This window comes from Larimichthys crocea, chromosome VII, assembly GCF_000972845.2.
Source record: "Larimichthys crocea isolate SSNF chromosome VII, L_crocea_2.0, whole genome shotgun sequence".
Classification (NCBI taxonomy): domain Eukaryota; kingdom Metazoa; phylum Chordata; class Actinopteri; family Sciaenidae; genus Larimichthys; species Larimichthys crocea.
The window spans coordinates 11,189,395-11,208,659 of NC_040017.1; the positions used below are offsets into that span (position 1 = coordinate 11,189,395).

General features: G+C 40.3%; 1 protein-coding gene across 3 annotated transcripts; it reads right to left on the reverse strand.

The window, feature by feature from the left end:
* Positions 1 to 5,799: 5,799 nt before the first annotated feature.
* igsf5b (immunoglobulin superfamily, member 5b) lies at positions 5,800 to 18,951 on the reverse strand. Of its 3 annotated transcripts, XM_010733593.3 has the most exons (10): positions 18,811 to 18,948; positions 17,767 to 17,862; positions 16,048 to 16,362; positions 12,981 to 13,108; positions 11,966 to 12,131; positions 11,262 to 11,390; positions 8,856 to 8,880; positions 8,099 to 8,187; positions 6,989 to 7,053; positions 5,800 to 6,049 (listed from the first exon to the last, which is right to left on the reverse strand). In XM_010733593.3, exons 2-10 carry the CDS (start codon positions 17,813 to 17,815, stop codon positions 5,939 to 5,941), a joined length of 1,077 nt encoding a protein of 358 aa, XP_010731895.3. In that variant the 5' UTR covers positions 17,816 to 17,862; positions 18,811 to 18,948; the 3' UTR covers positions 5,800 to 5,938. The 3 variants fall into 3 exon arrangements, with proteins under 3 accessions (XP_010731895.3, XP_027135744.1, XP_010731896.2); XM_027279943.1 differs by lacking the exon at positions 16,048 to 16,362 and having other exon boundaries at positions 18,811 to 18,951; XM_010733594.3 differs by lacking the exon at positions 11,262 to 11,390 and having other exon boundaries at positions 18,811 to 18,950.
* Positions 18,952 to 19,265: the final 314 nt, after the last annotated feature.

The window sequence follows — 19,265 nt, forward strand, 5'->3', positions numbered from 1 at the left end:
CTGTATTATTTGTTTTTCTGTCTTTTAAATACTGACCACTGAGTAGCTCTTAACTCTGCGCCATGGTAATTAGCCTGTGAATCACTTGCTCAGTTGCATTAAACAACTAATAAAGATTACCCTACGCTAACAAGGTCATGTAAAGGATTTTAACCTCAATTGCTGGTAATGGCCCTAGACACATAATACAGTGGCACAGTTACTTTTGAAGGCCTTTAATTTAGTAGGAGCCCAGTGGCACAATGCTCTTGAAAGCGTTAGCTTTCAATAATGAGAGGACGTGTTAAGTTATTCATCAGTGGTTCTCTACCAGGGCCGGCCCTCGAGAGCATAAACAAAGCATGAACCACTTAATTTGCCCTGACCAGAGCCAAGAGGGTCCATTTATTTCAAGTCAATCAATACAGTGGCATCCTAAAGCAGCAGAGCTTTTACATGCTTCTGCAGTCTGTTGTGCTTGAATACATATTTATAAAGCTGATGGTGAAGTGGTCTGAGGGTTTATGTGCCATTATCATATTCATGTTTGGAGGAGGAACAGCAGTCCTAGTGGTCAATATGATGATAAGAAATAACAGTGTCATCGAATACAGTGGCTCAAGTCTATTACTAGTATAAACTAGCAAGTAGGCCTTTTTTTGCCTTCACCCATCATAGATTTCAGCTTATATTTGGCGTGCAGTTGTTTAAAGGAGTTTTTCTTTTTGTTAATAATTCCAGCAACACACTACAACACTACAGTGGTGATTCATTGTCCATTCTGAAGTAGTCTACCCAAACACTAGTCTAAATAGTCTGTTTAGACAATTTAAATACATATATTAAACACCTGAGTGAGTCTAAACTCAATCCCAAGTTTGTGATATGAATCTATTTAATACTAATTAAATTGTTTGCATTCTACTAGCAAGTATTGTTTAAATCTGTGTCCGAGACCATCATCAGTGTCCAAAAACAATTAAGTATACATCAGTGAACCATTGAAATCAATGAACACTTGTTGTACTGTACTGAACATGTTCCGTCATTACAGTAAACATAGGCACCATGGTTATTTTTATTGTCATATACCGTCCTGCTGCTGTAAATATTCACAAGAGCCCTAAATGTGTATAAATGATAATATATGTAATACATGTACAATGAAACCATTTGAAATTACATATTTGTGAGTCATTGTTGCTTTCACAACATTGTGAAAGTATTCAGAGATAGAGAAACACACTTGGATTCAGTCTTTTCTTCTGTTAACAATAATACAACTACAGAATACAGCCTCATTCTTAAAAAAGGCCTGACGGAGACTGCAACACATAGAGAGAGCTATGCTACTCTAGCACTAAGATATTTCTAAGTGTATGGTTTTAATATCCTTGCTCTGTTCAGCATCTTCTCTTCCTATACCAGTTCAGTGACTTGGCTGCTAATGGACCCTGACGTACAGGAAGTGGAAAGCAGAATATAACAAGCCACTGGAGACATCATGCTGTACTCCAGAGAGCCATTAGCCATAGTTTCCATTTATTTATCCATATACCAAAAGAAGAGTGCACTGGCTTCTTGCTAATTGCCAGCAGAAACTGTTGAGGTAGCTGGGGAGCTGCACCCTAACAGCAGACTCCTCGTTGTCCCTGATGGTAGTGTTCCACTCAGTAATTTTCTGTGATGCATGGAGAAGAAGAAGAAAGAAAGAAATACCTGCTGTACTGACAGCTGGTCTCTTAGACTGAACAACTTTGTAAGTTGACGTAAGAGACTGGAAGTCGCACTGCAGACTGAGCATGTGCAGTGTGATTGTAGCTTCACGCAATGATGTGACCAGGAGATCGGCTTGTGACAAACAGGAGGAGCAGAGCAGACAGCGACTAAATGAGAGAGACTCCTGAAGATGGCTACAGTTATGAAGGGTGAAAGTGAGGGACCTTGTTACAGCCTCACTGTTGGAAAGGCAGACACTGGCCAGCTCAAGCTGGCTCTCTGAGCTTTAGATGCCTCCAAACGATACGATAACACCATTTTGTGGAGCGTAACTGACACCCATTAGGTGCCCTAAGTAAGCCCCAGGGAAGGGTAAGGTTAAGCTGGAAAACAAAACACTAAAGCAAGTCATGTAATAGGCCTCTCATTTTGCGCCTGTCTTTGTCAGGCCCACTGGAGGAAACCTAATTTATTTAATAGCCTGCCGCTTCAATGCCAAGCGTTTGGTGCGAGAAAACAGAAGGCAGCGACGACAAAAGCGTAGCGGGAGAGGGACAGAGAGAGAGAGAGGACAAACACTTTCCTCACACTCACTGGTGAGATGTGATTTCCAAAGTGAAGATCTGTGTCAGCCATCTGGCAATAGAGAATAGCAGGAAACTATGTCAGCATGTTATTTTCAATAATGCAAGCATGCATGCTGTCACGACATAATTGACAATTCAAGGGGAGATTTCTGTGAAATGTCAACTTCTTGTACATACTCTATATGCCTTCTACACAGCTCCTATAAATCTATTTCCTCTTTCTTCTACTGTGTCTGGAAAATGCTGGTAAGTCAAGACAGAACTGCCTTCAACACAATGTCAGAACAAAACAGAGACTTCACATTTGGTGTGGTAAGTATTCAGTGTTAAATCCCTGTGAACAGTGGCACCAGTATGGAGGTACAAATGCGTCTTTTGGCACATCAGGTTTCAGCTTCATTTGCGGCATGGTTCCATGGTGTCATTCAGTCCATCACTTTGGTCCAGACTAAAATATCTCAACAACTATTGGATGGATTGACATAAAACTGCACAGACATTCATGGTTCCCAGAAGATAAAGCCTACTGACTTTGATGATCTCCAGACCTTTCTTCTAGTGTCACCACAAGGTTCATATTTGTTGTTTTGAGTAAAATGGCTCAACTCATCCATCCATCCATCCATCCATCCATCCATCCATCCATCCATCCATCCATCCATCCATCCATCCATCCATCCATTTTCTCTTGCTTATCCAAGGTCTGGTGGCCATTGCAGCAGGTTTAGCAGGGTGTTCCAGACATCCTTCTTCCCAGCAACCCATTCCAACTCCTCCTGATCAATCCAAAGGTGTTCCCAGGCTAAATGTGCTATATAGTCCCTCCAGAAGGTTCTGGGTCTGCCCCAGCTGGATTTGCCCAGAACACCTCCAAAGGAAGGCTACCAAGAGGATCCTGATCAGACGTCCGAACCACCTCAGCTGGCCGCCTTTGATGCAAAGGCGCAGCAGCTCTACTTCAAGATACCTCCAGATCTCCAGTCTCCTAACCCTATCTCCAAGACTGGGCCCGGCCACCTGGCAGAGGAAGATCATTTTGGCTGCTTGTATTCACAATCATACTATTCTGGTCACTACCCAAACCTCATGGCCATAGGTGAGGGTTGGAACAGAGACAGAAAATCAAGAGCTTTGCCTTCTGGCTCAGCTCCCTCCTACCCACAATGTTGCAGTACAGCGTCAACAGTACTCCAGACACCACACCAACCGACCAATCCGTAGCACCCAAGATACTTGAACTCCTTCATTTGGGGCAGCAACTCGCTCCCAACCCGGGGGAGCATTCCACCATTTTCCAGTAGCTCAACTCCTATTGGATAAATTAAAGAAGACATAAAACAGATTCATGTTTGTGTGCCCCTGGAGGAGTGCAAAACAATCTCTCCTTCATACTTGATTCTTTAATAAATGAAACTATAGAAACTGACAACTGAGTCCACTGCAAATGACTGCATTTGTTCTCAGTAGGGTTTGCATTTGCAGAGGTTCAGCCACCATGCCATTCTCTTATGGACTTGGAGTCATATTCAGCTAATAAAGGTCGCCAGCCAGCAGCGATAAATCAAATCTAAAGCTAAAAGGTCCAATCAGAATGTGCATTAGCCTCCAGTGATTTGAAAGACTATTTCCCATTTAACAAAACACAAGCTGCCAAATGCATACTTTGCCATTTCTTTCAAGGCCTATTCAACTGTGGGAGTTGCTGAATGATGCATAAAAACTAAAAGAGTCACAGCATCATCCAGAAAAAGCTTGTTACCCCTTTGGCATAGATTTTTATTTTTATTTTTTAATTTTTTTAATGAATGTATATCAATAACAAACTTGACTATTATTATTTATTATTTTAAGTATTTTAGTGTCTTTTTGTTTTCTTTTTTTTCAGGACATATTTTTTCCTGAACACCAGTAAGAGGCATGTCATTAATGCCAACTCCATTGATACCAGCAATGCTGGAGGATTCATATAGCTTCATCTCCACCACTCTACTCCCCTCCATCCTCTACTATTATAAAATGCAAATGTTATGTCACCCACTTCACAGAGAGATAAATCTGTTATTCCATGCATTACTGCAGACAGCCTCACCACCACGTCGTTCCCATTGCAGCACCAGTCACACAGTGTTAATTTATACCCCAGCCTTTACATCTGATACTGTATTTTATAACCATTTCCTTTCCATGACTGGGAAATGAATTGAATTTGAGATGCTACCACATATGAAATAGAAAAAAAGAGGCATATATTTGAGTATAGGTTTCCTGAAAATAGGATTAGACGTAAATAATGGAACAGGCTACTCTGGGTTGCAATGAAACAGTGATGTACTGTATTATGAGGTTATTGTTGGAGGAAAAACTCTTTTCTGGATCAATTAATTATGATTTTCTTTAGAAGTGGGAAGGCAGCAGAGCTATAGGTAACAGGAAAATCATTTACTGTCATCTACTTCAGCACACAAGTTGTCAGCGAATAATGAAGGAATGACATTAAACTGATAAGATCAGCAGATAATTACTGAGAAGATGAGCCAAGGGTGTAGTCGATAACTGGAGGGTTAGAACAGCTAACAGCTCACAGAGTGCCTAAATAATCTGTTAAAGCAGAGGATTTAAAAGTGGGAGGCGGACCTCCCCGGGGGCGCTCCAAACTGTTTCAGGGGAGGCTCAGTGAAAAAATACAGCATTAGTTATCAGAAGGAGATTGCACAGAACAGCCTTAATGTGTGAGATATGGTTAAAGAGATTGTTCAGAGATAGTTTGGGATAATTTACTGTCGCCCATTAACTAAAAATGCCTGAATTGGTTTATGCATTTGGTTTAGTCTGAAGTAATGTCAACGGCGACTGTAGCAATATCTTGGTTTATTTTTAGAGTGTTTAAGTGTCTAACCTGTATGATCCCATAGGTATCTAGGAATTAAGCAAAACTAAAGATGCAAACTAAGAGGGCCCTTTTTTCCAAGCTTTGTCTGAGGTGAGGCCTATTGTCTCAGACTTTGAGAACCCCTGTGTCAAAGAATCATTCTTGTTTGTAAAAACTAGGATCAACTTGCTAGTTTTTAGCCATTTGTTTCTATTTAAAATCACATTAAATTAGTTAGTGACTTAGCAACTGCTGCTGAGAACGTTTCTAAAAAGGAGTCTAATCATTGCCTCATCTGACTTGTTAGAGATCTTGCTGCAATCACAGATCTTGCCAATTAACTTGACAAAAATGATGGCGAAGGCTACAAAAATGTGACGTAAGTTACAAGCTGATATTTCTTTATAAATGCTCATTTCTGTCTATAAAGTATAAAAGTAAGTGACTCTAGGTTCAAATTACAAGTGTGCACAAACAATTTCAATATGAGTGAAGAACATAAAAGAAACTCAACAGAAACAATAAATTATTGAATTCTTTAAAAATAAATTACTGAAAAAAGTAATTTATTAAAAATGAAAAAACAACATGTTTCATGATAAAACAACATATTTAAAGAATACATTAAATGTTGATGTTAAATGTTAGACACATTCAGCTCAAGATTACATTAAACATTTGTGAGTGGCCTGACTATAACTACTACACAGTACGATCATGTACACCACTACTGACATTTTATTTGTTATATCAACGTCATAATAAACAAAATTACAAACAATATTCACACTGTGGTAATTCTCCTGATATTCTTGGAGTTTTCCTCTGATTGATACACCTGGGCTTGGTTCTCACGGTGCACAGACAGGCTGCCGGAGGACACAATATCAGGGACCTGGGACCATCAAATTTAGGTTTTAGTGACAATACAGCAGGTAGTTTTCTGCAGCACTGAGATTCCTGAAAGCTTTCCTCGAAAACAACATGTCCAGTGTACAATCATTCATATCTGACTGGAAGACAGCTAGTCTTCCAGACAGCTGGTCTTCCAGTCTTAAAGGCCTCAAATGACTGTCTTCCACCTTTGGTTCATCCACTGAGATAATCCTATTGACAAACTCAAAGCCTCATGTCAGAGGTGCTCCACATTAGACATAATTGGGAAAAAAGGCAACATAAACCACCCCCCCCCCCCCCCCCCCCCCCCCTCCCCTTCATTCATTACTAGACACCAGGATATAACATGAGGTATCGATACAGTGTGTTATCCAGAATCAATATAGCAATCAATTAGTCAATTACAAGCGAGGCCAAGAAACCCCCCTGATGCACAGTTACTTCAATGACATCGACAGGCTAGAATCATCTCAGGGCAATGACAATATTTACATGGTACAGACAGAAAATATATATTCTTTTCAATTTGTGTCTCAATCAGTTCTCAATTTAGTCCATGCTTGCATGCAACCTGTGGATCACACGATTTAAATGATACACCACAATGATGATGATGGAGCTGCTTAAAAGTCCTCAGTAAGCTAAATGTAATGCTGATGGCTCTACAAATGTGGATTTACTCAATTTGACCAAAAAGCATGTTATTCCACGTCCCTGTTTCATGTCATAATGGATGTGTTGAGCTGTCTGACATGAACCTGTCTGATGGGAGGCCAGTGGATGAGCAAAAGTATAGCAGTGCAGATCCTTCTTGTTCTCATCAAAATGGGAGGAGGCGGTAGAAACTACAGAATGAATGGCCTCCATTATTCAGCTCCAGTTGATCTCTCTCTCTCTCTGTCTCCTGGCTCTCCCACCTTTTCTTTCTCTATCTTACCTTGCAAAAGCTGACAAAGTCCATCTTGCTACCAGCTTCCGTGATTAACACATTGTAAGTTGCATCTGCAGGGGTGAAAAACAGTCATTTAGCCTAATCTATCATCGTAACCCCTCTGACCAGCTACAGCCCACTTTGGACTTAAAGCTGACCTCAGCAAAATGGAAGGAATTAGGTGATTTAGTGGCTCGAAGGTCTCAAATGTGTACCAAGTAGACAGCATACTGAGTTTAAATACATTTTTTCTGTCTAAAAAAAAAAAAAAACAGAAAAAAAATGTTTTGCCTTATTTGTGGTTTGTGGTAGCTCAACTGGCCATGACGTTAAAATCATATTAACCATTTAATTAAAAACTCACCCAGCTGAAGAGGTTACTTGCTCTTTGTTCATTGAAGCATTATGTTAATTATGTCTGTGGAAATATACTCTAAGTGATACAGCACTTTTTTATATACCATATACCATTTTTACATCCATTGACTTCCTTCCTTCATTTCTATATACTATGAAAATTGATTAGCAAACCTTTCAATCTCTGTCATGTTGTGTAATCCATCACAGTCTGCATTTATTTTTGTCAAAGTAACCACATTGTGGTGTAAATCAATCTGCAATAAAAATCCATTGCCAAGCAGTCTACTGATTGATTTTCATCAATTGAAACAATATGTTCTTGAAACAGTTGAAAAAACACATCCAGAAATGTAAAAATGTGTAGCATGCATTCAAAGATGGTTGGCAAAAGTATATTTGTGTAATTTGTAGTTAAGAAGCTAAAATTAATGTAAGCACGCAGGAAAGGTTCTTTAAGGTGACTGCAGCTATGTTAATTAATGTATTATACATATTGACCTTAGTTACTGACCAATCAGAAGTTAGAGCAGTGATGCACAAGGAAAAGTTTTAGTTTTTAAAGAAACTTTAAACTTGATACTCTCGTGTTAGGCTGAAATGTTTTTAAAGGCAATAACCTTGTCAAGTAAAAAAAACAAAAAAAAAAACATTATTATTAAAAGAAAATTATTGGAGCCTGCAGATTTTCTTTTATCAATAGTGTAGTAGTAGTCTAAAGGTTAAGAGTTATCTTGCTGAGCTATGTTACTCTCTCACCTGTGGAGCCCTCATTATAGTACCCCGGGTTGTCCATTCCCCCTGTCGCCCCAGCAACTGAGTCTCTCCTGCTCAGTGATTGGTCGAACCTGCAAATGGCCAAATGAACAGTCCAATGGAAAAGATAACCTTTAGCTGTAATACACACAGCCACTTTGACAGAGACTATGCTGTTGTGAACAGACAATTTTCTTTTCTCACAAAGCTGCAGTATATCAGGGGCGTCTGAATTGTTTTCCTCATAAAGTGCCTTGACAGATAAAGAATGAACATCATCATCATTTTTCAATGCATTTTATTAGACCCAACCAAAGTGCTCAACTCCCACTCCAGCATGCTCAATGGAAAAGCTATAAAATGCATTTCAGCTGCATGGAAAATGCCAACAAATATAACATGTGATATATCTGCTTCCTCTTGCTTCTCAATTTGAATCTTAATTAAGTTGCTACAAAATGTAATGGCATGTAATTTCAAATTCACGTCTTCAATTTTCTTCTATAATGAGGAACAATAAAAGCCCATTCATTGATCTTCAGAAATTAGTTGTATGTATTAACAGAGATTAATGCTTCACATTAGCTTATGTAAAGTATGTACATCTCTGCTTCTGCTTCACAAATTATTGGCAGCGACTTTCTCCTTAAGTCAGTCACTTTAATTCAAGACTCCACAGTTCATCCTTGAAGAAAATTCAAGGTTTTCATTGTTTAAAAATAGCCGCTTACTGTCCAGAAAAATTGCTCTTAAATCTTACCTTATTGCCTCTTGTGGGCTTGGTTCTGAAAGGCAAAAAAAAACGAAGCATTAAGTTTAGGAACTATTACACTATTCTGCCTCTAACTTTATTATTCTCACTGCATTGACCACAGAACCATTGCGCTCACACTGCATACAGTAATATGAAAGCTGTAAATGTCCCACCATTTATTAGTTTTGGGTTCTGCACTAATATCATAGCCTCCAGTCAGTTTGCAATTCAACAGTGAAAGCTGGAGCTGAGTGTTAATGAGTTTTGTATCACGGCTTCATGGTTGTCTTTGCCAAAGGTCCTCCTGGCCACGGCGAAAACACAACAATATAACAATGGTGCAGATGGTGCTTGCCTCAGGAGAGATATAAACTGTTCCTTTTACAGGGAGAGAATTTGCCTTTGTCATTATATTTTAAATCCCCGCTGTCATGCTGGCCAAAAGTCTTTTAGGGTGACTATATTGGAGCCCTACTTTTTTCCCAATAATTACAAAGCATACATTACTCCCCATTGAGGTGGATTACTCAAAGAAGAGCTTAGTGACTTAGAAGCATGCCACATGTAAAACATCCTTATGAAGTTAATTTAACTTGCTAAGGAATGTTACATTTAAGCCATAAGACTGAAGCAAGGACAATGGTGAAGGAGGTATCAGACGTTTCAGGTACAGAATCAGCAGCCGGAGGAGAAAGGTCACACCTGCTTTATGGTAATCCCTTAGCTCTAAACCATAACTCTGATTTGCAATGGTCCCGAATCAGTCACAGGGATTAGACTGACTTCTAAATGTATGACTCAGGGCTACTTTTTGTTATCGTGCGCAAACAGGCCTCTTCTGCCTCCTTGTGCTATAGAACAACAGTCCCCTCGGAGATGGCACTCCAGAAACATCTCTGCAGCATCCCGTTTTCCTGGCCAGACTTTTTACAACATCCCACCACTTTACTTCTGCAACTTCCCAAGGTATCTACGTCTCTATTTGGAGAGGTGACAAGTAGTCCAGCCATGCATTCTGGGTCGGGTTGTGAGCTCTAAAAGAGTTGCTGTAAAACTGTCTCACTGCGTAATGGTTTTAAATTGTTATTAATGGGTTTTGTAGAATTTCCTGAGCCAGGCAAGTTGATACTGCTTTAGTCACCTTCACACTCTTAAAGGAAAAGTTCAGTATTTTGGGAATGGTGCTCAGTAGCTTTTTTTTTTTTTTTGGGCAGGAGTTCGATGTTACATAGCATACAGACAAGAGAGAGGTACGACTCTTTTCTTTGAAATCTGATCTGATCTCGATATTAAAAAATAAAAGCAAATCAGTGTGTCCTAGACTGTGTCCTAGACTGTGTCCTAGACTGTGTCCTAGACTGTGTCCAGCTTAATGTGACATTGTGTAAGAGTGGTTATGTTCAGTCAAACATACTGACTCATCTGGCAGAAACCAGGTATGAGTCAGAGCCTCATCTTCCCTAAGGTACATTTTCTCTATCAAATGTTGTAATGCTTTTAGCAAACAGGCCTGTCCAAGGTCGCCACTTTCCCACCAAACAGATGTCAACTCATCTGCACATCTCAATGGTCTTTATCAGACCACCCCACTGATGTGACTTACAGGGTTTAGAAATCAACCCAGGACCGGGACATTATCACTATAATGGCCTGTTTTTAACTTGCTTTTATGAACACCTTTATTAAATTACACATACCGGGAGAAAGACCACCAATATTAAAGTGGTGTTACTGTTTCCTATCTAGTATTTAATAAAAGATTAAGCTAGATGATTTTAACAAATACAAATAGAAATGACAAAATAAAGTGAACAATTGAAGATATAATACGTTTCTGCTCTTCACAACAATGCTCTTTCATGAACACTAACGGAAAAACAAATCCAATTGACCTTGGCTTACTTTCTCACCTTCATACAGCTGACCAAATCATGGGGTCACATGGGCGAGAATGTCAGCTTCAGAAAGTCACAGAGATGGTTGGACACAGACCGAAGATCGGACATTTCAAATAAACAATTCTCCATCTACATAGACAGACAACCAATGGCACCCTGACTAGTAACTGCAGTGACAGAAATATCTTCACACATTCACACTATTTAATTGGTGAAATGTCTTGCTTAAGGGCACTTGAACCTCCAAACCTGCAATCACACACGTAACTGTACTCTAACCTCTGTGCTGCTGATGTTTCCTGAGAAAAAAAAAAGCTTTCTGCTGACAACTAATGTTCTAACTTTGTCAGAAAAAATACTGCGTGCCCTTGGCGAAGGCCAGCATGGGGCAGTGCAGAGTCACAGCAGTATCTTCTTCATTATACTTTAATCACACTTTCTGTGCTGGAAAAGTGGAAGAGGAAGGTGATGTTTTTTTCACCTAGAGCAATTTAAGGAAGAGAAAACTGCCTACTTGCTTGTCTCCTTTGTCTGTAGCAGAGGACAGTGCAGATGCAGAGCAAGAGGAGCAGCAGAATAGCAGCGAGGGAAGCAGTTACCGCCAGCGGGACTGTGCAGTTAACTTCTTCCACCACCTCTGCAACTGAGGAGAGAAGGTCACATCAGTGTTTTGGTAAAGAAATGCTGAAGCAGTCTTGTTACTTTGCAATTCAATTACAGATCTGCAGACATAGTGTAAAGAAAGCTGTGTTTGATTTCCTGTTTTAATTTGCAGTAGTAGGCATGAGGGTGTTTACCGAGGGAAGTTGTCCAAAGTGTATTTCAAGAAAAAACTACAAATGGAACATTACTAAGATAATAAAGCAGTATTTGTAGTTTGAAGCTGTGGGCTGTAGAAAGATTTGCAACCTCAGCTCCAATTTAGTGGCTGTGATGTAAACTGGAGTGTTCGTCTGGTAGGTCCTTGCTCTCCTCGCCAACAATAATGCTCAGTGATGATTCACATGCTTCCCAAAAGAGGACAGGACAGAAAAAGTTTAAAGAACATAATGGAACACATGAAGAGAGACAGATTTTAAAAAGAGAGAAAGACACTGAAATGTAGAGACAGATAACTAAAGTAGGGCAGAACAAAGAGAGGATTAACAGAAGACTTTCTCTGTGCATGTATGTGCATGTGCGCATATGTTACTTAATATAATGGCTGTGTTCTCTCACCCACTGTCAGACGGACGCTGCTCTTCAGCGGTGTGGGGAGAGCAGACACAGAGGCCAGACAATCCACACGAGAGCTCTTCACTGCCTTCACGCTGAGGTTGCTGGTCACAGTGAAGAGGCTTTTCCCAGTCTCTTCACTACTGATGTTGTATTCACTCTTGCTCACCTCCACAGAGAGAGAGAATTAGTATTGTTTATATTCTGCTTAATAATTGGGATAGAGAAAGATCTCACTTGATGGGATTTTGCAGTTTTTCTGCAAATACTACAGCTAACGTAAAAACAAATGTTTGTCCAGATTATATATCGCTCTATTCAGTGGCAGATAAATGTGACTGCACCTGTACTGTACTGATATTTTTGCTGTAGTTCACACCAGTTCAATGAAGCTCACTGGTACTTGGTTTATGGTGCTTAGCGCCAAACAATTACACTTGAAAAAACAGCTTCTTTCTGACCAGTTGATTCTCTCTGTCTATAGAAAGTGGGGCTATGTTTCCATGAAAGTCGGAACAAAAGAGCTGGAGCAGGATGAATGCATTGTAAAGAGTTAACTTCACTAACAGTGAATCAAGTCAGCTACTCTCACCCCCTGTAAAAGCAGTGCACTCCTCATCGTGACAGTTTCCCTAAGGGTCTGAAAGAATCTTTAGGGCCACTTTCTTCAAACAGAAAGTTTAGTTCTTTGGAGGCAAAAAATCAGAGCCTGTACTGTACTGTTGCAGGGGTAGTTAAAAGGTTCACAAAGAGGTCAGTGAATTCTGTAAGAATTATTGTATTAATAAATTGACCTCTTGTAATGCCATAAACCAAATGCACTTTAGAGCTTTGCTGTACTACACAGGTAATAATTGTTATGCTTCATAGATTTGTTTTCGTGCAATCTATTGCTAAAAGTTCTATGTCTAAAAGTTTATGTTGCAATAAGTTTTATTTTGCAACTGAGTTTTGATCTTGTTGAATGTTTTCTTATATTAAATGTAAAGATAATAGTGATGAAGATGTATGTACTTACCTTTTTGTCATTCACCTGCCATTGCAAAGTGGGCTGAGGGTACCATCCTTCTGCTAGGCATTCAAACTGGACCGACTGCCACTGAAACACCAACATGTCGTTCCCAGAGACCTTTACGCTGCCCTTTTCTGCAATCAGAAGAAAGTACATTTTTCTTATTTATGTGCCTGCATGCACATGCACATGTACTTCTGTATAATTCTGCATATGCATGAGGGAGTTTATGAATACAGACTAAACTGGGTAGAAATCTATGAATTTCATCAACGGCCTCCTTTGAAATTCATGTAGCAGATGAGGATCACCTCTTCAGTTGGCCTGCTCACTTTTACAAAAGACGAATTTCATTTGTCCCGGGTGATTGATTGCGTGTCTAAAAGTCTCAATTGCCTGGCGAACGCTTTTCCCCTTCATCGCCTTTCCTGCCAGCCAAATAAGCCACTTAAGGCCCTGGGAGATACAGTATCTCAAATGTGAAGTCTATTGTCTCATAGAATGAAAGGAGGTGGATGCAACAGACAATTGCTATAGACAGAAAGATAATTACAGAAGCTTTGGCTCTTTGTCTAAGCGAATGACATGTCTGTGTTGATTTAGGTTCAAATCCTCAGATGTTTTGTACACATTATTGGCTGTCCCTTTTTCTCCTGGGGCTTTTATTTGATGCCTGATTCTGTGTCATAAACGTCGCACCAACCAATTCGAAAAGCGACTGGTTCTGATAGGGGACTCCAGCTGCTTTTAGAGAATCTCAGCACCAGTGAATAAAGGTTGGCGAGGAACCAGCAGCCTCATTTGCACTGACTGATGAGGGGGCTCTGGGCGATCATGGCTCTGATACATCTGAATGGAAAAAAGGAACGACATCAGCACTACCTCTCAACACTCTGATCTAAGTGATCCCTGAAATAAGGTTTCATATGGTTTGTTAGTCACTGCAGGGAAACTCTGAAGACTTTGGGCTGCTGTGGAAGGTTGTGTGGGGTGAAGAGCCCTCGGGTAACTCTAATTCCAGTGATTTTTCAGCAGGGGTCCTCAGAGGGGAAATTGCTGCTTTCAGGGCAGCATTTAAAGACTTGTCTGTGTGCAGGATTGGTATTTCATGAACAGTAACACATGGACTGTATGCATGAGTGTGAATTTATTTCAAGAAGTGAGGAGGGCCCTGTGCCTCTATCGGCCAATCATCGCAGGCATGTTCACTCTCTCTCTCTGATCACAGACTTTTCCTTTTTTGCAACTCACGCCTTAACTGCAGATCCTGTTCCTACTCAACAGGGCATGAAACCATATTGACTCGCTCGAGTGTAAGGTTTGTGCGTACATTTGTGTGTGAGTGAGTGAAATAAATAAGCTGGGAGGAAGCTGTGAGACCAGGCAGGAGTGTGTGGTCATATGTACACATGTCTTTATATTGGGCAATTAAAGCAGGGAGTGTGGATGATAGCATACATAGTTAACCAGCTCGCTGTAGATTTGTGGCCGCATTCCAACAGTATATTTGGAGCTGCAGTAAACAAATCACAGGCAGAGTTGCTGACTGTTAACTGGGCGTGCCAGGATGCACAATTAATTCAGAGGCTGTGTCAGGCCATAGTGATCCTCTGCATCGAGACTGGAGGGCCTGATTCACCATACACTACTGTTAATGACTGCATATGTCACTGAAGATTTGCAGCACTGGCAGCAATGGAGGCTCTCTCCGTAATATATTGGAGGTGATGGGTCATTGGTTTTGTTTCCTCTCGCTTTTCGCAGAGGGGATGTTTCCATGCAGATTTCTTTTTTTTTAGCTGAGCCGTCAGTTCAGTTTGTACAGATGTAAATGAGCTGAACGATAAGGTCAAGAGAAGCACAGGTCCAAGAAAACCTTGACACATTTACATAATAAGCTGTCACCTAGTTTGAGGCACGCCACTTCCATGTGAGCTGAGCCTCAGGTAGGAAGAGCATCGAGTAGGGAATATCTTTCCTGAGATGAATGTGTAAATGATTAGTTATCTGTGGAAACTGTCTGTAAATAAGATGGACAATGTAAGTACAGAAATTGTTCTAACTTTCTGGTTTACACTTGTAATGTTTTGTTCTTACGATCGTCGAAGTCCCACTTGTTAAAATGCTGTTTCATACTGCAGTACTCCAGCTTGAGATAATCAAACATCATCAGAAGTGCTGAGAACTACTGATTCTTATCAAATCCAGACTCTTAACTATCCTAGCAAATGTGCCGCTTGGGTCTCACACATCATATTCCCCTTTTACATAAGCACAGGCATAAAAATATACACTAAATGAGGAGAGGAGAGGAGATTGGCTGTAAATTGTGCTCAGCTGCCTGGTCTAACTGGCGTGGAGTTCAGCGCTTTCCACCTGGTATTTATATCTGAGGGCCAATCAATTCCTATCTTTGACACCACCCACACTGTCATCAACAATGTCACAGAGACCATCAAACATGCCTGGGCAACTGTATTCCATCTTAGTCCCAAATGGTTTCCCACCCTTGATACACACCATGACTGATCACTCGGGTGTCAGTTGAGCTGATGTTATCGGAAGAGAAAACATTCATTCTTGAATCCTGAGTTCAAACAAATTAAATCAAAGGAATTTAATTAGTATTTTTTGTCTTTTTGACTCTGTGTTCTTTATTTTCTTGTGTGTATAGACAGCACTGTGTGGGTGGGCAAGATGAAAGCAGCTACATCAGTTTTGCTTAGTCTCATTTCATTTACCTTTTTGTACACACTGCTTTTTGCCTCGTCAAGGTTAAATTCAGTGTGTTTCTGCACTCTCTCACACTGCAATCGTTGCAACTGAGGCTTGCCATCTGCTTGGTTTCCTTTGCTGCTTTGTGCATGTGTCCAGACTCTTGTTTGGAAGAAAATAAGTATCCCTAAGATGAGCTGGCTACAGAAAAAGCCTTTGAAATTCTCTGCAGCAGAAATAAACACTTCCTGGCTGCCTTCCAGATAGAGTGAATCAAGGTAACACACACATATGAACAAAGTATCTCCTCTGAGTCACTCTCATACACCAATATAGAATTGCATACGCACATACAGACCTTGTACAAACAGGCTTGCTGTTCGCCTATCAATGCCCTGGATGTCACAGGTCACTGATCCCTGGTTGTGCCTCTCTGTGTTATTCAGGATAAACACCCAGCTTCTACGCTCTGAGTTAGGGCTTTCCTCAGCCGTCACATTAGGGAAGACAGAGGCTAGGACGCCTTCAGCTTTGGAGATGGTGAGAACCGCATCACCGTTCAGCAACCACACTATCACTGTCCAATGGTCGCAGGACGTGCTGCAGGTAAACCGAGCCTCCTCTCCTCGCAGGACGGTTAGTGTTTTGGGCGACACACTCATCTTAGCTCCAACTGGTAAAGGTCCAAAGAGAGACAGACATTACACACATTAACTCAGGACTCAAGTCCATCGATTTTTTTATACTGAGTCTGAAACTGTTTTTGAAATAAGTCAAAACGAATGAAACAAATGATCACTGCTGCTACAGAAAGGAACAAGTTGGACATTTTGGGAAATACAGTTTCGTGTTGAACATTGATACCATTCTAATGTCTGTACCTTTAAATATGGAGCCAGCAGCCAGTTAGCTTAGCTTGACCTTATAAAAAAAACAATAACTCGGTTTGTCTAGGCAATAACATAATGAAATAAAATAATAATTGGTGACCCTGTGAGTCCAGCTGCCTAGCAAGGTAAAAAATCTAAATATTGCTATGACAGAGGACCCAGAGTGTGCCGGAACATTCAAGCCATGCAGAGAGTGAGTAAGAGATGAAAAGAAAGTAAAGAGAGCATAAAAGAAAGAAAGAAATTAAGTCAGCCTTAGAGGGATACAGAGACAAAGAACGAGAATGACAGCAACAACTCCCTAAATCTGTTTCTTACTGTGGCTGTCCAGATGGAGATTGGTGATTTAGCTGGATGCATAATGAGGGCAAAGAGGATTTAGGGAAGAACTACTGACAGAAAAAGGAGTGTGTAAACGAATCTGTAGCTGTAAGCAACAGGCCACGACGGCATTCTGCAGGGTAAACATTTTAACAGTAACCTGGAGAATTTCATAAAGCTACAAGGACTACATGAGGACTGAAATAGAAGAACAGATGCTATGAGGAAAACTACTGTGCACTAACTGTTCAGTAACGTACACACAGACACATCAATGCACATGTCCACTGTTGAATTCCAGCAGTATCTCTGTGGCTTTGTATCGCTGACAAATGAAGGAGAAAAGGATTTAATATTTATGGCAAACCATGAAATATGAAATAAGAGGTTTACGCCACAGTACTCAGGGTGATGTATAACTTGTTTGTGGTGAGTTAACTACGTTACCTTCTACAGCCAGCATGCAGAATCATAAATTATGCATCCGTTGAGGAAATTAGGTCTGAGAAATATCTAGGCCAGCCTATACAGCTATTTCTTTTCATTGCAATCAGAGAATGGCAGACTAATGAGCATAATTTGTACATGCTCCTATTGGGACCATGAACCAGTGACTCTGAAGTCCCCTGACCACTGGCTACATCTTACTGTTAACTAGATAGACAGCCATTTCCAAGAAAATTAATTATAAAGTGCAGTCAAGACCATTTAGGCTATCTAATTAGATTGTCTTTGGATTTAATCTGAAGGGTGCTGCTATGCACACCACAGCACTGAATGTGGCCATTAATACCAGCACATTAATGGCCTCTGTGACACATTTCCAATCAAACAAGCTGCTGTTTGTTTTAAGGCTGAACTGTCACCTTGAATCCTGCATGACAGCAGGAGCACCAGCAGAGAAAAGACGTCCATGTTTAATCAGTGGATACAGTCAATTCATTGTTCACTGCTGAATGGACCTGAAACAAGAAGAAGTTAATTAGTCACTACACTTGGGCATAATCACATTTTTTAGACATGGTAGGGAGGCCAGTGTTACCCCCCACATTGGTCCAGACTGAAATATCTCAACTGCTGGATGGGTTGTGATGAACTTTGGTACACATATCCGGGAATATGAACGCCAAACTTTAGGATTACCTGACTTTTACTCTACAAAATCTATACTTGTCATCAGCCTCAGCTGTACTTTGTGTTTAATGCAAATTCACTAATGTTAGGATGCTAACATGCTATACTAAGATGATGAACATGGCATAATGATAAACATCAGCTTGTTAGCATTGTCACCGTGAACGAGTTAGTATGCCGAAGTTCAGCATTTAGCTCAAGGCACCACTATGTCACAGCCTCACAGAGCTACTAAGCATGGCTGCAGTCTTATAACATAGTATACCATACCACACGCCACAACACATATTAAATATATGTCCATATCCTACATTGTGAATAAGACAAAAGGACCTTTTTGTTGCAAAAATTGCAAATTGTAAAGTTTTTCCAAAATAAAGAAAAACTTGTCAGTAAAATTAAGAAACCGTATTTTTCAAGATTCAAACAAATTCTGATTTTATCTACCCATAAACCTAACCCTTCTGAGCTTGTCTCGACTTTGTGTATTTTTGCCATTTCAAACAACATTAAACTGGATTTGGACAGTAAATTAAATGCATATATTTAATCAATGCTATACACGCAATAACAGCTTCAGTTAAATTTAATTCAGTCTGGTTACTTGCTTACAGATACTAAGTTACCCAGTAAATTCACTGAGGTCTGGTGTATGAGTAACTCGCAGCAGTGCACCTGTTTCTGTCACACAGCAGCATCTTCTGAATAAAACTGAACTCCAAGTTTACTGAACAGTAACTAACCATAAATCCTGCAACACTGTTTGTCTGACTCACCTCAGTCTGGTGTCTCTGTGGATGAGCAGCAAGTGTCACACACACTGGATACATGTCAACAGTGAGCAGTCCTTCCTTGTGTTTGTTGCCCAACCATATCACCCAAAACTGTCCCGTTAAATATTACCAAACTCAGTGGGAACTTTGCCCTGTGCTGTACTCACATGTAAATATACAGAGTGACTCAGACTGCAAACAATGCCCCTCGTAATTCCCCCAGTTCCCAGGGGTTTTACAAGTAGACCACCGCCCTCTTCAAGTGATGGGACACACTGGTGATGTATTCTTATTATAAACATGGCAGATGTACAGTATGATATATATCAGAAAAATGGCGGGCTTTGATAAGTTAAGCTAGATGCCAGTGTAAGTCTGTCTGCCAGTTGGTCCACCACTTTATTTCAGAGTTAAATATCTCAACAACTTTTAGATGGATTGCCATAAAATTCACAGAC